Source organism: Thamnophis elegans, chromosome 3 (assembly GCF_009769535.1).
Source record: "Thamnophis elegans isolate rThaEle1 chromosome 3, rThaEle1.pri, whole genome shotgun sequence".
NCBI lineage: Eukaryota > Metazoa > Chordata > Lepidosauria > Squamata > Colubridae > Thamnophis > Thamnophis elegans.
In genome coordinates this window covers 110,673,391-110,690,236 of record NC_045543.1, presented here as the reverse complement: position 1 = coordinate 110,690,236, position 16,846 = coordinate 110,673,391, and the positions used below count along the sequence as shown (strand labels likewise).

Sequence of the window (16,846 nt, the reverse complement as noted above, 5' to 3'; positions counted from 1 at the left end):
GCACAAAATTTGCCTTTATTTTGTCTTAATTTTGCCAGAAAGCAGACTAAGATAAAACAATACAAAACTGATACTTATGATGATAGATAGTCTTAAAACATCCAGGATTTTATAATACAAATTTGTATATGTTGGTTAATCTCATAATAGCATAATGATACAAATGGACAACTATTATACACATCCCATCTTCACGAAAACAATTCATCTGCTTTCTTTTATACTCCTTATGCAAACTAGTGTAGCAGAAGCATAAAGTTGATTTGCAAAATATAGATATAATTCTAAATCTGTAATATGATGTGCCATATTAAATTCTTATAATAAGACTGAAAAAGACTATTATTAAGTACAGTAAGATGCAAGTCACTTGTAGGATGCAATGCCATCCAATAATGTAGTTTCTGATTTGGAACTCATCTCCTTTATCTCTTTCTATAATTCCTAATTCATTCTGTTTTTAATTCCAGCTAACCATTTCGTCATAGTAAATTTCTTTCCCTACAAGTGCAGTTGTGCCAAAAAATCCCAGGTGAGCACTTAAGATATTTTGAATTTTGTAACTGAAACAAAATTCAAGCCTATAAGCATAGCTTCTCCTTAAAAAAAAGACTGAGAAGACATCTACAACACTGTGTCTCTTTATTGCTAATTCTATATCATAGAGTAGAATAGAAATAATCGATGGTGATACAATAAAATTATATTTGGGTAGAAAACAAACCCATTATGGGTAATAATAGATGCAGGTAAAGGTACTCATGCAGTTGGCATATTTGGTTACACTATTGCAACATTTAAAGGTAAAGAGGCCCCTTGCACATATGTGGTAGTCATTCCCGACTCTAGGAGGTAGTGCTCATCTCCATTTCAAAGCCAAAGAGCCAGTGTTGTCCGAAGATATCTCCATGATCATGTGGCCAGCATGACTAAATGCCAAAGGCACACGAAAACACTGTTACCTTCCCATTTTTCCCTATTTTTCTACTTACATTTTTACATGCTTTCAAACTGCTAGGTTGGCAGAAGCTGGAACAAGTAATGGGAGCTCACTCTATTATGCAGCACTTGGGATTCGAACCACCGAACTGCTTACCTTTCTGATAGACAAGGTCAGTATCTAAGCCATTGAGCCACCATGTATATTCAGTGTAAATAGTTGCCTATTCATATACATCTCTGAATAGCAGAAAATACTAGAAGAGTTGCAAATGCAGACACAATACTTAAAATTGTTGCACCCTGATAATCAGATTATACTTTTTAAAAGAAATATCTAGATAATAAAATAGTTTTGGCATAGATAAAAGGATAATGCACACAATAAAATAGAAACATAGAAATTGACGATAGAAAAATGCCCAGTGGTCCATCAAGTCTGCCCATTGAGTTTATTAAAAATATAAGGGACATCACAGATTAGATGGCAGATGGATGGACAAAAGACAGACATAAATAGACAGCCAGACAAAACCAAGGACTAATGTTGTGGATTATGAATTTCTTAAATAGTATTTGTTGTTAAATTATAAACTGTTGCCCTTTGTAGTCTTACCAACTTCCAATTTAGAAACTTTTGTCTAGCATGGTTCTAACTGAAATAAACCAGTTCCTGATCATCCTAGGAGCAGTGCTCTGTGCATTACTTAGTTGGGTAATTAAACATTTGTAAGCAAACAATCAAACTCAGAGCGTATCAAGGACACCACAGAGCAGGAAATTGTACAGGGCAGTGTTTCTCAACCTTGGCAACTTTAAGACGTGTGGACCAGTTCCCAGAATTTCCCAGGAGGCTTCTCAAATTCCTGACTAGGTTGAGAAATCCTCATGTAGGATTAATGTACAAGGGCCAAATTGGACTCAATGGAACAGGAATTTCTTTAGAAATATTTGATTTTTTTAAAATGGGAGAACAGTTTCGTGTTCACTGCAAATATAGAAATGGAGCTGTAGCCTGATTATTTTCTCTATCTAAACATTCCTTTTTAGGTGGGGAACAATATGATAGATATTTACTTTTGAGTAAAGATGATACAATGAAAAAGTACATAGAAAGGTGTGTATAAAGAGACACACACACAAGTACACAAATATCTAAATCACAACATGCAAATTGCAATGATTTATTTGATATTATTTGTCAACTAATATAGATACCTTGTATTGAGATATTGTGAGAAAAGCTGACCTTCCAGTCAGCCGCACACAACTATATGGACCATCCAAAGTCTGTAAAGTCTTGCTGAAAATGATCTTCAGCTTTTGAGAAAGAAAAGGATGGAAAGAGCTACTTGTTCTGGGGAAGGGGATTACAGTGTTTCAAAAAATAGAGGTAACATAGAGAAAGAAAATGTGAAGGAGTATGTACACATAGGAAGGTTATTATCAGAAATGGACACCTAAACAAATGCTTTTGTATGCAAATAATGATGTGTCTAAACAAGCTACGTTAAAAAAAATGTCAAAAATAAAAAGAGATTTTTAAAAATTTCTTGCCAAACTCAAATAATATGAAAATAAGATTAGAGAAAAAGTATCTGGTACAGGTTTCAATAGGAACCTAATATTGAGACAAAACTTCTGGAACTCCCAGCACTAAATACCATGCTAGGAAATTCTTATTTATTACTAGAGTTATATGCTACATTTATTTTGCACAAGTCCAGGCAATGTACACACTGCTCCCACTTTTGATTGTTCTCACACCAACAAACCTACAAGAGGAATTCTAGGAGTTGAAGGCTACATATCTTAAAGTTATCGAGTTTGAGAAATGCTACTCTAGTGCAATAGAGACTATTACTTCTGTTGCTTTACAAAGTGTTCATATAGGATTGGTCTTTCAAAGTTTATAATTAATATTAGATCTAGCTTAAGGTGACCAGATTTTCAGATTGGTAAAGAGGGACATCATTGACCGGGGGGGCGGGGGGGGGGGCTTGATTAAAAATTTTATATTTTGTCAAAAAGTCACACAAGGCGATTATATGACCCTAGGACACTGAAACCATCATAAATATGAATCTGTTGCCAAACATCAAAATTTTGATCACGTGACCATGAGGATGCTGCAACGGTCGCTAAGTGTGAAAAATGGTCGCTAAGTGTGAAAAATGGTCGCTAAGTATGAAAAATGGTCATCAGTCACTTTTTTCAATGCCATTGTAACTTTGGTCACTAAATGAACTGTTTGAAAGCTAAAGCTAGCTTGCATTATAATGCCTTATGCTAGCTTACATTTTCAAGAGAGAGAAGCTAAACTCCTTATTAGAATTGAAATAGAAATGAATAGAGTAGAGTAGAGTAGAGTAGAGTAGAGTAGAGTAGAATAGAATAGAATAGAATAGAATAGAATAGAATAGAATAGTTTATTAGCCAAATGTGATTGGACACACAAGGAATTTGTCTTTGGTGAATATGCTCTCAGTGTACATAAAGAAAAATAAAATAGAATACATTCCCCCTCCTGTGCACACCTTCACTCTCTCTCTCTCTCTCTCTCTCTCTCTCTCTCTCTCTCACTCTCTCTCTCTCTCTCTCTCTCTCACACACACACACACACACACATTCCATCTCTGGATTCACTGAGCCATTTATAAATTCCCCCTCCTGTGCACACCTTTAGCCCCCCCTTCTCTCTCTCACACACACACAGACATACACACACACACACACACACACACACACACACTCCTCCTCTGGATTCACTGGGCCATTTACAAATTCCCCCTCCTGTGCACACCTTCAGCCTGCCTTTCTCTCTCTCCCTCTCTCTCCCTCTCTCTCTCTCTCTCACACACACACACACACACACACACACACACACACTCCTCCTCTGGATTCACTGGGCTGTTTATAAATTCCCCCTCCTGTGCAAACACTCCTTCAGCCTCTTTCTCCCCTCTTTCTGGATTCGCTCCGAAGTTTTTAAAATTACCTCTTCTGTATAGAGACCAGGTTATCAGCCATGTGAGACATACGCTGTGTTTCTATAGCACAGTAATCCCCTCCCCAAACAACACACAATGCCAATTTAGAAGCCCCGAGCAGCCGAGGCGAAGCAGCAGTTTGGGGGAGGGGGAGGGGGACAGCCTCGAGGCTGTCCAAGACAGAGAGGGGGGGAGGGGCTGCTCAAAGCAATAGAAGAAGAAAAAATCCATGAGGGAAGCCCGTGGTCTCCACATGGAGTAAAGTGTTCTCCTCCCTCAGCCATTGGCAACAGCTCCCAAGGACGCACGGGCAGGAATGTGCTCGGCTCGAAGAATATACGCTCCCAGTTGCTAGGGGAGCCTCAAGGCGGCTGGAGGCTTTTTCATAACTTAAAAAAAATTGGGACTTTAAAAAAAAAAAACCGGGATGCAGGACAAATTGTTCAAAAGAGGGACTGTCCCGCTGAAATAGGGGCGTCTGGTCACCTTAATCTAGCTGCACATAAAAATAAAGGTGTCAAATATTTTTATTAAGTCCTTATCACATAAAAGAGACATTTTAAATACTATTTGAAATGCCAGACATTTTACAATTAAGTTTCCTTTTATAATCAGTAATACGTCATCTCCTTTTAATATATTGTCATGAAAGGAAAACAGAATCTGGAGTCAATAAAAATAATATTTTTAATGTCTTATTAATCAGACTATTATCTTGTTCATACTCTTGTTCATTGTTTTTCTTGTTCTTTCATTATTTTCTTTCATTATTCATGTTGTATTTTATTGTTTATTATGTGGTAAGCCACCCAGAAAAGTTTGGAATCAGGCGGCACCTAAAATGAATAAATTAAATGAAATCACATCAAATTACTGCTATTTCATTGTATCCAGCAGATATTACTTGCAAAATAAAGTTTTAGAAGACTTTTCTTTAGCTGTCCTGGTAATTATATCACTGTAGCTAGCTATCTGGAATAAATCTAATGCTTGTTCCAAGGTTCTGCGCTTTATAGCTTAAATGCTACATTAAAAATAAATTAAGCTTTTCTGTTTTTATTGAAATGGAACACTTAAATTCTATTGTCACTATAAACATTTTCATAAAATGAATAGTGAATGAAAGCTCTGATAATGTAAAAGCAGTTTTCAAAATGCACTAGCATTTTAATCCAAGCACCAATATAGATTTTAATCAAAACAATATGTATAAGGATCCTGCTCAGAATCATTTGCCAGACAACAAGGTAACTCAATGACACAGAATTTTACCAAATGCATTGCTGGGATATTGCCCTTGGATGCTATCAAGTGACTTTCATCACTAATTACTGCAATTAATGTAAAATAATGTTATGTAAAGTAAGCAAAACTGATTATTTTTCAGACATGACAGAAAGAACCATGGCAAAGTCTTTGGATAGAGTATGTCAAATGAATGACTTAAAAATAAGCAACCAAATAAACAAAAATATTGCAAGAGGTTCTTTAATTCATCCTGATTTTAAAACCGCTTGCTTTGACCAAATCCATATCACTTTCTAAAATTACAGAACAGGGAACTGAAATAATTTCATTTCTTTCTTTCACTTGAAATATGTGACTCAACTGTAACCTGGATCAAAACATCAATTCATACCTATTATAAACCTAATTTATAGCTATGTGTTAGGGTTGATGCTTATCTGGTAATTATTTTGACCTAGTTTAAGAATTGAATGAAGATTTTTTAAAAAATCTGTCCAGGTATAATTTATTTTGGGTTTTGTATTTCTTGATTTAATGAGAATCTTCAATTTCATTTAGTCTTTTTGCTTTTTTAAACCTGTTTTTGATACAATTTTAACATTGCTTTTACTTCTTGTTGTATGGTGAGCTGCACAATCAGTTTGTCACATTTCGGGGGTTGACACAGTGTAGATCTTCATCATTCAGTTTCATTGAAATATATTTGAAAAAATATATTTTCAACACAAGTTTCCAGCTCATGGATACAGCTTTCTTCTTTCCCTTCCTTATGTATCTTACAGTATGAGTTGTTTTCAAGGGATGTGGTGGCTCAGTGGCTAAGACACTAAGCTTGTCAATCAGAAAGGTCAGCAGTTCGGAAGTTCGAATACCTAGCGGTGTGTAATGGAGTGAGCTCCTGTTACTTGTCCCAGCTTCTGCCAACCTAGCCAGAGATGGCTTCCTCCCGGTACGCTCCAGTATGCCAGAAGAGGTAGTGAAAATTTGGTGTAGTGGACCAGACCATTAGCGATGGCAGCCTGGCTATGCCCCTGTATCAGTGAAAGAAAGAATATCCTGCCGTCCTGGAACTGTGCTGCGAGGTAAGGGAAGAGGGTCTTGGGAGAGACCTTCCCTCCCTCTTCAGAGACCCTGTGTGGGCAACAGGAGGCAGCCTGGTTTGAATGTGGGTGGGCAGTTTAGTGGCTGGTACCTCCTTTGCTTGTTGGGGTGGGAGGAGAATGAAAGAAGGTGTGCGATAGCCAAGGGCAAAGGTGCTCCATTTCACCTTTGTAGAGAGAAGACCATTCCTCTTCTTTTCTTCCATGAAATGGGGGGTTGTTTTATTGGGGGGGGTTGTTTTATTGTGTGCCTCCTTCCCTCACTGAGTCTCTTCTCTCTCTCTCTTTCAAAAAGCCATGGCTGGGCCAAGCCAGCGGCAGCAAAAGGGAAGCCCAAAGAAGACAACTCAGCAAGTCTGCCTCCTTGAACAAACGGGCTTGTTAACAGCCCTCTTTGCAACCCTGTTTTCTTAGTCTTGGGGCAAAAGCAGGTGCGAGGCTCCAGGGAGACTCCCGACCCGGCACTCCTGCATTCCAACACTTCTTCCACTAGCCAAGCTCCTGATGATGCCAATAGTTTTTTCCAGAGAGAAAGTGGACATCTAGCATCCTGAGAAAATCCTTTGTAGAGAGAAGACCATTCCTCTTCTTTTCTTCCACCCCCCATTAATTTTTAACTTCCCAATCTAGTGTCTCTGTGGTACCTCTCATTTGCAGAAGGAGGAGGAGGAAGGTGGCATATACAAAAACCTCTGAGTAACTGGAAAGGAGCTGGAAAGGAAAGCTGCGCTTTTCAGGCGGCAGTTTTTGGCAGGTTCCAAGTGTGGCTTTCTTTCCCAGTTACCAGAGGCTTTCATATATCCCACCCTCACCCTCCTCTGCAAGCGAGAGTTTCCTCAGAGATTCGGTGGGAACCTCGGGGGAGACAATGGCCATGATGACTTCACTCTCCAGCAATGTGAGGAGCCACCACTGTCACCACTGCCTAAGCCCTCCTGGGAGCTTAGTGTCGGCTGGCAACCACAAGGAGGAGGGCCTTCTCAGCAGTAGCCCCGACCCTTTGGAACGAGCTCCCCGTGGAGATTCGTACCCTCTCCACCGTCCAGGCCTTCCGCACTGCCTTGAAGAACTGGCTCGCCCGTCAGGCCTGGGGATAAGGATTTCTACCCCGCCCGAATGTTGTATGCATGTTGCTCATTATTTTATTATGTGTTGTTGTCTCAATGTTGTATTTCCCCTTTCCCTGGTTTTCTGTGAGCCGCCCTGAGTCCCCTCAGGGAAAAGGGCGGCCTACAAATGCAAATAAAACCTAAAACCTATAAACCTAGCTGAGCTGAGCACCAGCCCCAAAAGCGAAATGTCTCCTTTCCAGCCACTGCAATCTCTGCAATGCCCATTTCATCTTCTCCTTCTCGGGAAGTTCCAGGTAGCAGAGATGGCAGTATCAACATTTTTGGGTAATAGCGTGGCAATTTTGGCTGCCTGGAACCACCCAAGAAAGAGCAGGTGAAGCAAGTGCTATGTGAGAGGTGTAAGGCAAGCTGCTGCTCGGTCTCTCCCTTCTGCAGACAACTCTGGCGGAGGGCAGTTGGCTTCTGCTCCTGGCCTGGGAGACAGCATGCTCTTTTTCCTCCCTATTCCAAAAACGGCGCATGCAGAATCAGCCTATGACTGAGGCAAAAAAGGTGCAGGGGTTTGCTGGGAATGGGAAATGAATCTGGCCAGGAAGAAAGAGAAGGTGGAGAAGCAGGAGAAGGGCATGCTCTTTTTCCTCCCTATTCCAAAAACAGGACATGCAGAATCAGCCTATGACCAAGGCAGTTAAGGTGCAGGGGCTTGTTGGGAGATGGATCTCGCCAGGAGGAATGATGCCCCATTTTTGCAATCAGGGAGGAAAAGGGGGATGACATCGCAGCCTGGAACCGTCCACTGCCTGAAACGCTTTTTCCTCCCTGATTGCAAATCCTAGCTGGATCTGTCTCCAAGGCCAGAGCAGAAGCTGACCGCCCTCCACCTGGGTTGGCTGGAGAAGCAGGAGGCCAAACGGTGAGCCACCTTGCCTTCTGCCTCCTCAGTGTGGAGGGCGCACATTCCAGCCCAAAGCAGCAGGGAGCTAAGGCTGCCTTATGCACAAATGTGGTGTGAAGGGCTGGAGCCTTGGTGCTGCTTTGCTCTTGCACCAAGGCTCCAGCTACCCTCCTCCTCCTCTTGTGTGTGTGTGGGGAAGGAATAACATGGCAAGGCAGCACAGAAATGTTCACTGGTTCTGTGGGCATGGCTAGGTGGGGGGGTCATATGACTGAGTGGGCATGAGTGTGAGTGATATCAAGTTGGCCATGCCCACTCAGTCACATGCCCCCCCCCCCACTTAGCCATACCCACATAACTGGTAGTAAAAAAAATTGAAACCCATCCCTGAACCTAGCAGTTTGAAAGCATGTAAAAATGCAAGCAGAAAAATAAGGACCACCTTTGGTGGGAAGGTAACAGCGTTCCATGCACCTTCAGCATTTAGTCATGCTGGCTACATGACCACGGAGACGTCTTCAGACAGTGCTGGCTCTTCGGCTTTGAAACGGAGATGAGCATTGCCCCCTAGAGTCAGGAATGACTACCACATATGTGGGAGGGGAACCTTTACCTTTACTTTTATGAGTGGTTTTCAGACATTCAGCTATTTTAATTATGAAGCTGAGTTGAGCACATAATCCAGGTATGTCATTTTTTCACTTTCAACTTTAACAGGGAAAATGTGAAATGAAAACATAATCTAAGAACCAGCAGCTGAGTGCAATTACATTTCCCCAACAATTAGACACCTAACACAACTACCATTATCAATATAAAAAAGATGTGATAGAATCAGAGATGGTATTTTTTTTCTTCCACATGCTTTGAAAATTAAGTTCTTTCAGATCTTTTAAATCACATTGCAGAAGATCCAATGCACATTGGATGAAGAATCATCAAGAGAAAGAAGCCAGTCTCATAATGAAGCTACACAACACTTACTAACATCTTCTATCCAGACACAAATTCTGATAATACTACCAATGTGGATATCTAGCTTGTGAAATAGGAAACTCAACCAAGACAATTCACTTGGAATCAATCATAATCCTGCCTTCTTTCTGGTGAATCAACCCATGCTTGCTATCCCACTCCAGAGCAAGTTTAAGCTTATTTGTTTTGTTTTATTATTTTATTTGCCGCTCATCTTATTTCAGGTGATGCTTATATGTATGAGTGTATATTTAATGTTATAACCATAAAAATAAATAAACCACCTCCACTGTGCTGCTCCCCAGGGTGGCCTTCAAATATTTTAGGAAAGAATTTGACCGGAAGTTCTCCATCTGGACAGATAAGGAGTGTGTGAGCTCTGAAGAGTCTCACATGAACTCTGTGTGACAAACCAATTCTGATATCCTTTTTGGATCAGAACCCCCCTGGGGTGTGTGTGAAGAAGGAGCATTGTCTCATCAGACACAGAGGGAGTGCAGTAGGTCCCTCGCAGGTCAGAGATTTGCTTTCCGAATCGGAGTCAGGCAGCAGCATGGCAACATGACTGCAGAAGAAGCTGGTTTCCAGCCAAAGCTATTGAGCAGGAGTGTGCAGGATGAGATGAAAGCCTGGTAAGAAGATCTAATTAACCCACAGTTATAAATCAGAACTTGGAAAATGCAAAGAATCTTGAGAGTATAAATAATATTAATGGACAGATCTGGATTTTGGCAAAAAGAAAGAAAGAAGCAGCTGGAGCTGCTTGCGGAAGCTTGCAGAAACATCATTTGCAGCTACAACGCATGTGCATGCAGTATACGTGTGTGCGGGTACCACATGCATCCATGTGGGCGACGCCAGGCCCATTCCAACCGTACCAGTTGGAACGGGATCCGGAACCCACCACTGGTTGGTGGGGGAGGCAAAATATTCTAGAGAGCAGGTACAATAGCAGAAAAGGCCCTTTTCCTGGACATTAAGAAGTATGTTAGATGTTGGTAGGAGAAATAATCATTTCTTTGATGTGCTAAAGCAGTTGTGTTCTGTCTTGACAAAACAGTTTTAAAGATTTTCCCCACTGTGTGCATGGATTTGTATTTGTATATATAGACATGGATGTTCAATAAAGAGATGTTATGCACAATGATAGTAATGCATGTACACAATCCGATTAATCTTGATTGACTTCTATATCTTACGGAGCTGTAGAATAGAAACATTATCTTGCTACAATTCTATATGGTGGAACTTTTAAAGCATGATTTGCACAGGCCTAGCAGTTCCTAACTTCATCTTCAAAAATAAACAATAAAAATAAAAATGTCAAAGATTTCTGAGTCCACATCAAAATACTTTATGAACTGCAAATGATCATTCATTTTCAATAGGCATATCCTGCCCTAGACAGATTTTATATACTTTGAAGCAGAAGAAAAATGGGCATAATTTTTCTTAGGTAGCCAGGAGACTCTGAATGCAAAAGGAATCAATTTATATACGTAATCAGGTTCGCAACAGATGAACATTTGAAACACAAGCAATATTTCTGGGTGAATTGATAAGATCTATCATTGCAATTCCCTGCCTATCTGCACTAACAGTATCACCTATCATGGAACAATCCACATGAAACTAGTGTATATTGTCTTGGACAAGTTTTGTTTTGGAGTTTAGCAAAGTCAACAAAAATGAAGCATATCTTTCAGCACTTTCTATAGAAAGCACTTTTTTTGTCTAGGGGAGTCAAGATTCTTCTGAGAAACTCTTGGCATCCACAGTCAAAAGCTTCTGGTATTTATTATTATGGGGAAGAGGAAATGTGTTACAAAAACGTATCCTTACATTTTAGCTGGGGACATTAGAGCAATAACAGGTAAAAACAAAACTCAGTTTCTATAGGGAATGCAAAGGGAGGTTGTGTCTTTTTAAAGTGGACAAATTAAACATAAATCTAAGTATATTAAGCCTACCAGAGCAAAACATTTGGAAAACCATGCTGTTGAATTTAGATTTCTGTTACTCATTTTCTACAGCCATAATCTCAGGATGAGGGAAAATATTTGCACATTAATTGCCCTATACATTTTTATTCAGTTGTAGCTAAGGGGAAGAAGATTTAAAAAACCCAATTTAAAATCTGGGTGACACTTTATTTGCTTTTTGTGCCAGAGTTGATTCCTGGCAACTGGCTGGTCAGGTCCTTGCAGTTTTCTTGGCAAATGTCAGAAATTGTATTGTATTTGTATTGTATTTAATAGAATTAAAGGCCGCCCAATCCCAGAGGAAATGGGATGCCAATGGCTATTTTCTAGAATTGAGAAAGAGCAAACTGGCCCAAAGCCTCTCAGTTGGCTTTGTGGTAAAAGCAGAACTAGAACTGAGAGTGTCTTGCCTGGTGCTTTAACCACTATTCAAACTATCTTTAACCACTATGCAAAGTATTCAAGTAGCCAAAACTAAAATAATTTAAAACAACAATTGAGATCAATATGCCAATGCCTACTTAACAGGTAAATTTTAGGAGCCTTTAAAAATTATTGTTGAAGAGATTACAGGTAGTCCTTGATTTACAAGCATAACGGAACCCAGAATTTCCATCATGAATCATGTCAGTCATAAGTTAAAGTATTGACATGGGAGGATCCAATTCTATGATTCCCCCCCCCCCCCCGCAGCCATTAGGCAAATGCTGCAGTCATTAAGCGATTGTGGTGGCTGTTAAGCAATCAATGAATTCACATGGCTGTATTTTTTCTAGAAGCTAGCCAACAAGGCTGGAAACCAGGAAAAGAAGATCAAAAATTGCAGTCACATGACTATAGAATGCTGCTATCAGTCATAAAGATGAACCAATTGCCAAGTGCCTGAAATGTACTCTGGGCTGCACCATAAGTAACATTTAGAGGATCCATTTAAATTAAGCAATCAGTTGTCCCAAAGCTGCTTTTTCAAGAGGCAACTGGACTTTCTTGATTTTTCTTTGAAGACATTTTTCTTCTCATCCAAGAAGCTTATTCAGCTCTGACAGGATAATGGGGAATGGAAAGATTTCTATTCTTTGCGGACAGCTGGTCATTTGCATCCTTGGATGTGCCATGTACAGGCCACACTTACCCCGGCTCTGCAAAGGCAGAAACTGTTGTGATGCATCAGGATACGTCACATGATGAGATTGTGTTTGACACCCATGTTTTAGAGGCTCATTGAAGCACTTGGAGGCTTATCTGAGTCCCCAGGGTCATGTGAGTAGTACACCTGGTTCCTGTAGTCTGCATTTTTCTCCCCCACACCGGAAATCCATTTCTACTTCCACACCATTTAAAGAGTGTTCATCCCAAATTGTGATGAACACCCTTTTAATGGTACGGGAGTAGGAATATATTTTCAAGGTTGGTTTTTTTTGCATACTACAGGAACCAGGAGTACTACTCAGGTGACCCTGAGGACACAGATAAACTTCCAAATGCTTCAGTGAGCCTCTAAAAGGATGCAAATGACCAGCTGTTGCAAGGAATATAAATCCTTCCATTCCCCACTATCCTTTCAGAGCTGAAGAAGTTTCTTGGATAAGAAGTGAAACGTCTTCAAAGGAAAAAATAAGAAACTCCAGTTGCCTCCTGAAAAAAGCACCTTTGGGACAACCATGACCTGGATGACTCTCTACAGACTTGAAGCAATCAGTTGTTAAGCAAGGACCATCTGTAGGTCTGTCAACTTAACAGGAAATGCATTGTAAAGAAAGGAATAGGTACCAGAAAGTTTGACTCCTACTTCCTGATAGATGAGTTGAGAACAGCTATAGCTGAATTTTCGCAGTTGAATCCAATGAATAGTGGCAGCAAATGACTTTTCTTCACTACACCCCAATTATTTATGGCTTTCCAAGTCAGAACCAGTTTCTTTCATTTCTCCCACAAATGCTTTGTTTTTAGCCTAGGTGCGACATAGCTACTTTTTTCTACAGATTTCATTCCACAGTTGACCAAACAAGGTAGCCTGTAGGCAGATGAGCAGCCTCTTTTCATTTGGTTCAGGAGCCTCCTGGTTATCTGTAGGACAATGACGTGTGTGGATCTAAACACACCGTGTGGGATAATAAACACACCGTGGCATTGCTAGCTCTTCTTTTTTCCCTTCTCTCCCTACTAAGCTCAAAGCGAAGGCAGTAATCATACAGTTGAAAATGCTTAGCAACCACAGGTAAAAAAAAATAAAAGAAGTTAATAAGTCATAATTTATATGTGAGATGATTTCAGGGGGTTAGTAGCACATTTCTGGTACAGTTAGACTTCATGCTGAGCATCCTTTCCCTTCCCGACAGCAGATTCAAATCACTGCCATGTACAATGTATCTAATATGTAAATTGAATAGTGACCTGTCAAACAGTCTTCTGTAGGGTGATTTGTTGCACTTTTATATATTAGCCTATATGGGAACTTCTGTAAATCATCCTATCTCTGAAAACAAGAAATGTGAACAGCTTCTTAATAGTTTCACAGTGCTGCATCAATCTTACCGGACCCAAAATGGTAGAGAAACACAGATCTAGAGCCTTATCACCCAGTCTAATGAAAGAATTTGCTATCAAAAATAAACAAGTCAATAACATCAGGTTGCCATGTGTAATACGGAGATGGAATAAGGTTTTTTTTTTTTTGGAAAATTCGTTAATCAAATCCAAGTAGTGAATCTCTTCGACAAATCGTAAATTACAGTTTTATGGCTCTTGTGAATTTCCATCTGAATAATTCAATTTGCTTCAGTATATCTGATCTGGTACATGTGTTTCAAAAAATATTTAATTAAAATCAGAATCAATGCTTCCATTGCTGTGACATGATATGATATAGCCAGCCAATCAGCTAGAAAAACTTTCCAGATGGCATCTGTGGTTATCTATTATTCAGCTCATTTCAGATAGACTTCTAACAGCACAATCAAGTTGATTATACACTTACTGGAATTAAATTTAAGTACCCAGATTTACAGAGATTTATTCACATTACTGCCTCCATATGGATAACAGATCTATGGAAATGCAAATAAAGAATTAGAATTCAATTTAGACACATAATCAACTAGAGGAAGTAGATGTTGTGTCTCATCTGGTGCTAGTTATTACCTATAAACCCCTGTATGGCATAGGGCCTGCTTATTTGAAAGACCACTTATCTCCAACTGTTTCTGCCCATCTAGCGTGTTCCAGCAGATTGGGAAGACTCCAGGTCCCCTCCATGAAACAGTGCTGTCTTGTGGGACCGAGGAAGTCTACCTTCTTTATTTCAGCCCCACTCTTTGGAACATCCCCTCAGTGTTAATGACAGCTTACCTCTCCTAAGGTAAGCTTTAAAAATAGCTCTTGTTCAGTGGTGGGATTCAAAATTTTTTTTTTTTACTATTGGTTCTTTAGGCGTGGCTTGGTGGGCATGGGTTAGTTGGCTTAGTTCATAAAAAGCCAAAATCTCCATTCCCTCTCCACTCCAGGGGAAGGTTAATGCAAAATTTCCTCCTGATCAGCTGGAATTCAGGATGCAGAGAATAGATGGGGACAGGACCAGTCAGGGGTGGTATTTACTGGTTCTCCAAACTACTCAAAATTTCCACTACCGGTTCTCCAGAACTGGTCAGAATCTGCTGAATACCACCTCTGGCTCTTATATTGTTTTATTGTTTTTGCTATCATTACGTTATTTTACTTCTGACTGACTGCTTTTAACTTTTTAGTTTTTATATTTTTTCATACATTTTCCTAGGTTTTTTATGTTCTTGAGAGTCCACTGGAGTTGGGCAGTCAATACATTTAAATAATAAATAAAACTTTATTTCCCTTGCACTAAAGACTGGAGCCTTTTTACAACAGAAAAAGTGCAGAGAAAGACAGCAAAGTAGAAACCCTGGAGATCATATTTTTGGTGTTTTTGTAGTAAAGTTCTTTTCATGGAAACTGTTTCTGTCTGATACTTGAGTCCACCTATTTCAGAATGGCTCCTCGATCTGCTCTGTAGCATGTCTAAGAGAACAGAGAGGGTCTTGAAGAAATGAAGCTGATGAAATCTGTTTCTACCAGTCTCACAACATGTCTCTATTGGATCGACATCTAATGGATGTTATCATTTAATTTCCTCCTAAGGAAATGTTAAGCACAGTTTGTTATTAAAAGGCAAATAAATTGAACCTTATGGTATCATTCTTGGATATGTTTATATTGTCTTTTCTTCAAATGAATATAGAGATAAAAAAGAGAAATATTTGGTAATATTGTTGGCATTCCAACTACTTCTTTAGGCTTGATGTTATTCCTCTTCAATGGAAAAAACTTAGTAGAGCCTACCAATCAGAATAAAGCTGGAAGGGACCATGGAGGTCTTTTGGTCCAGCCCCCTAGTCAAGCAGAAGTCCCTATATCATTTTAAACAAGTGAATGTCCAGTCTCTTCTTAAAAACTTCCAGTGATGAAGTGAACTCACTATGCCTGAAGGCAACCTGTTCCACTGGTTAATTGTCCTCACTGTTAGGAAGTTTCTCCTTTATTCTTTCCTTGATTAGTTTCCATCCATTTTTTCTTCTCCTGTCTTTTGGTGCTTTGGAAAATAAATTGACCCCCTCCTCTTTCTGGCAGCCTCTCAAATACTGGAATACTGCTATCATGTCCCCTCTAGTTCTTCTTTTTTCTAATTAGCCAAACCCAAATCTTGCAACTGATCTTCATGTGTTTTAGTCTCCAAGCCTTTAATCATCTTACTTGCTCTTCTTTTGACTTTTTCCAAAGTCTCAACATCTTTTTTGGGATGTTGGTGTAATTTAGCCTATGTCCATATCATCATAGGCTCTTGTATCATCTCTATTACTATTTGGAATTCTTTTAATTCAGTATACATTGATCATATTTTTTTAAATAGTAAACTCTATAAATTTATCTGCCCCCCCCTTAACATCAATCTAATCTAATCTAATCTGTTGCTCTTCATAAAAAGCCAAAATTATCACCTGTAGCCACTGAGACTGGTCACTGTGCCCTGATGTCCAGGCATTAACTTTGCCTTGTTTGTCTAGTCGAGCTTTCCTGGGTTCCCATGTGAACATATCCATGTTGAGTGTTCTGAAGATACTGGAAGCAGTGATCTGATAATCCTGTATATGTCCCGATTTCATCCCCAAAGGTTCAGAACAACCTAAAAAAAATGAAAAAAGATCCTTGAAAACAAATAGGTGAGTAAAATGTAAACTCTGCTATTGTGCACATGTTATTAAAAGTACATAGTTTTACTGATGATTTTATCTTCAATGCAAGAAAACTTGAGAGACCGCCTACTTGAGAGACCGCCTACTGCCAATTACCTCCACTAGACCGATACGATCGCATAGATTAGGCCTCCTCCGAATTCCATCATCCAGCCAGTGTAGACTGGCAACTACCCGGAGGAGGGCCTTCTCGGTGGCTGCTCCGACCCTCTGGAACGAACTCCCCGTGGAGATTCAGACCCTCACCACCCTCCAGTCCTTCCGCGCCGCCCTAAAGATCTGGCTGTTCCGGCTGGCCTGGGGTTAAGACCCTAACCCCACTCGAATTGTGTGACTGTTGTGTTTTTAAATGATGTAGTGTCTTTATGTTGTAAAATGTTTGT

At 39.8% G+C, this 16,846-nt stretch overlaps 1 protein-coding gene across 1 annotated transcript in view; it reads right to left on the bottom strand.

Moving 5' to 3' along the window:
* The window catches only part of EDIL3 (EGF like repeats and discoidin domains 3), a 173,624-nt gene that overhangs the window by 50,918 nt on the left and 105,860 nt on the right, over positions 1–16,846 (bottom strand). The window contains 1 exon segment of the mRNA XM_032213867.1: positions 16,209–16,393. Coding sequence (XP_032069758.1) covers positions 16,209–16,393 — 185 coding nt within the window.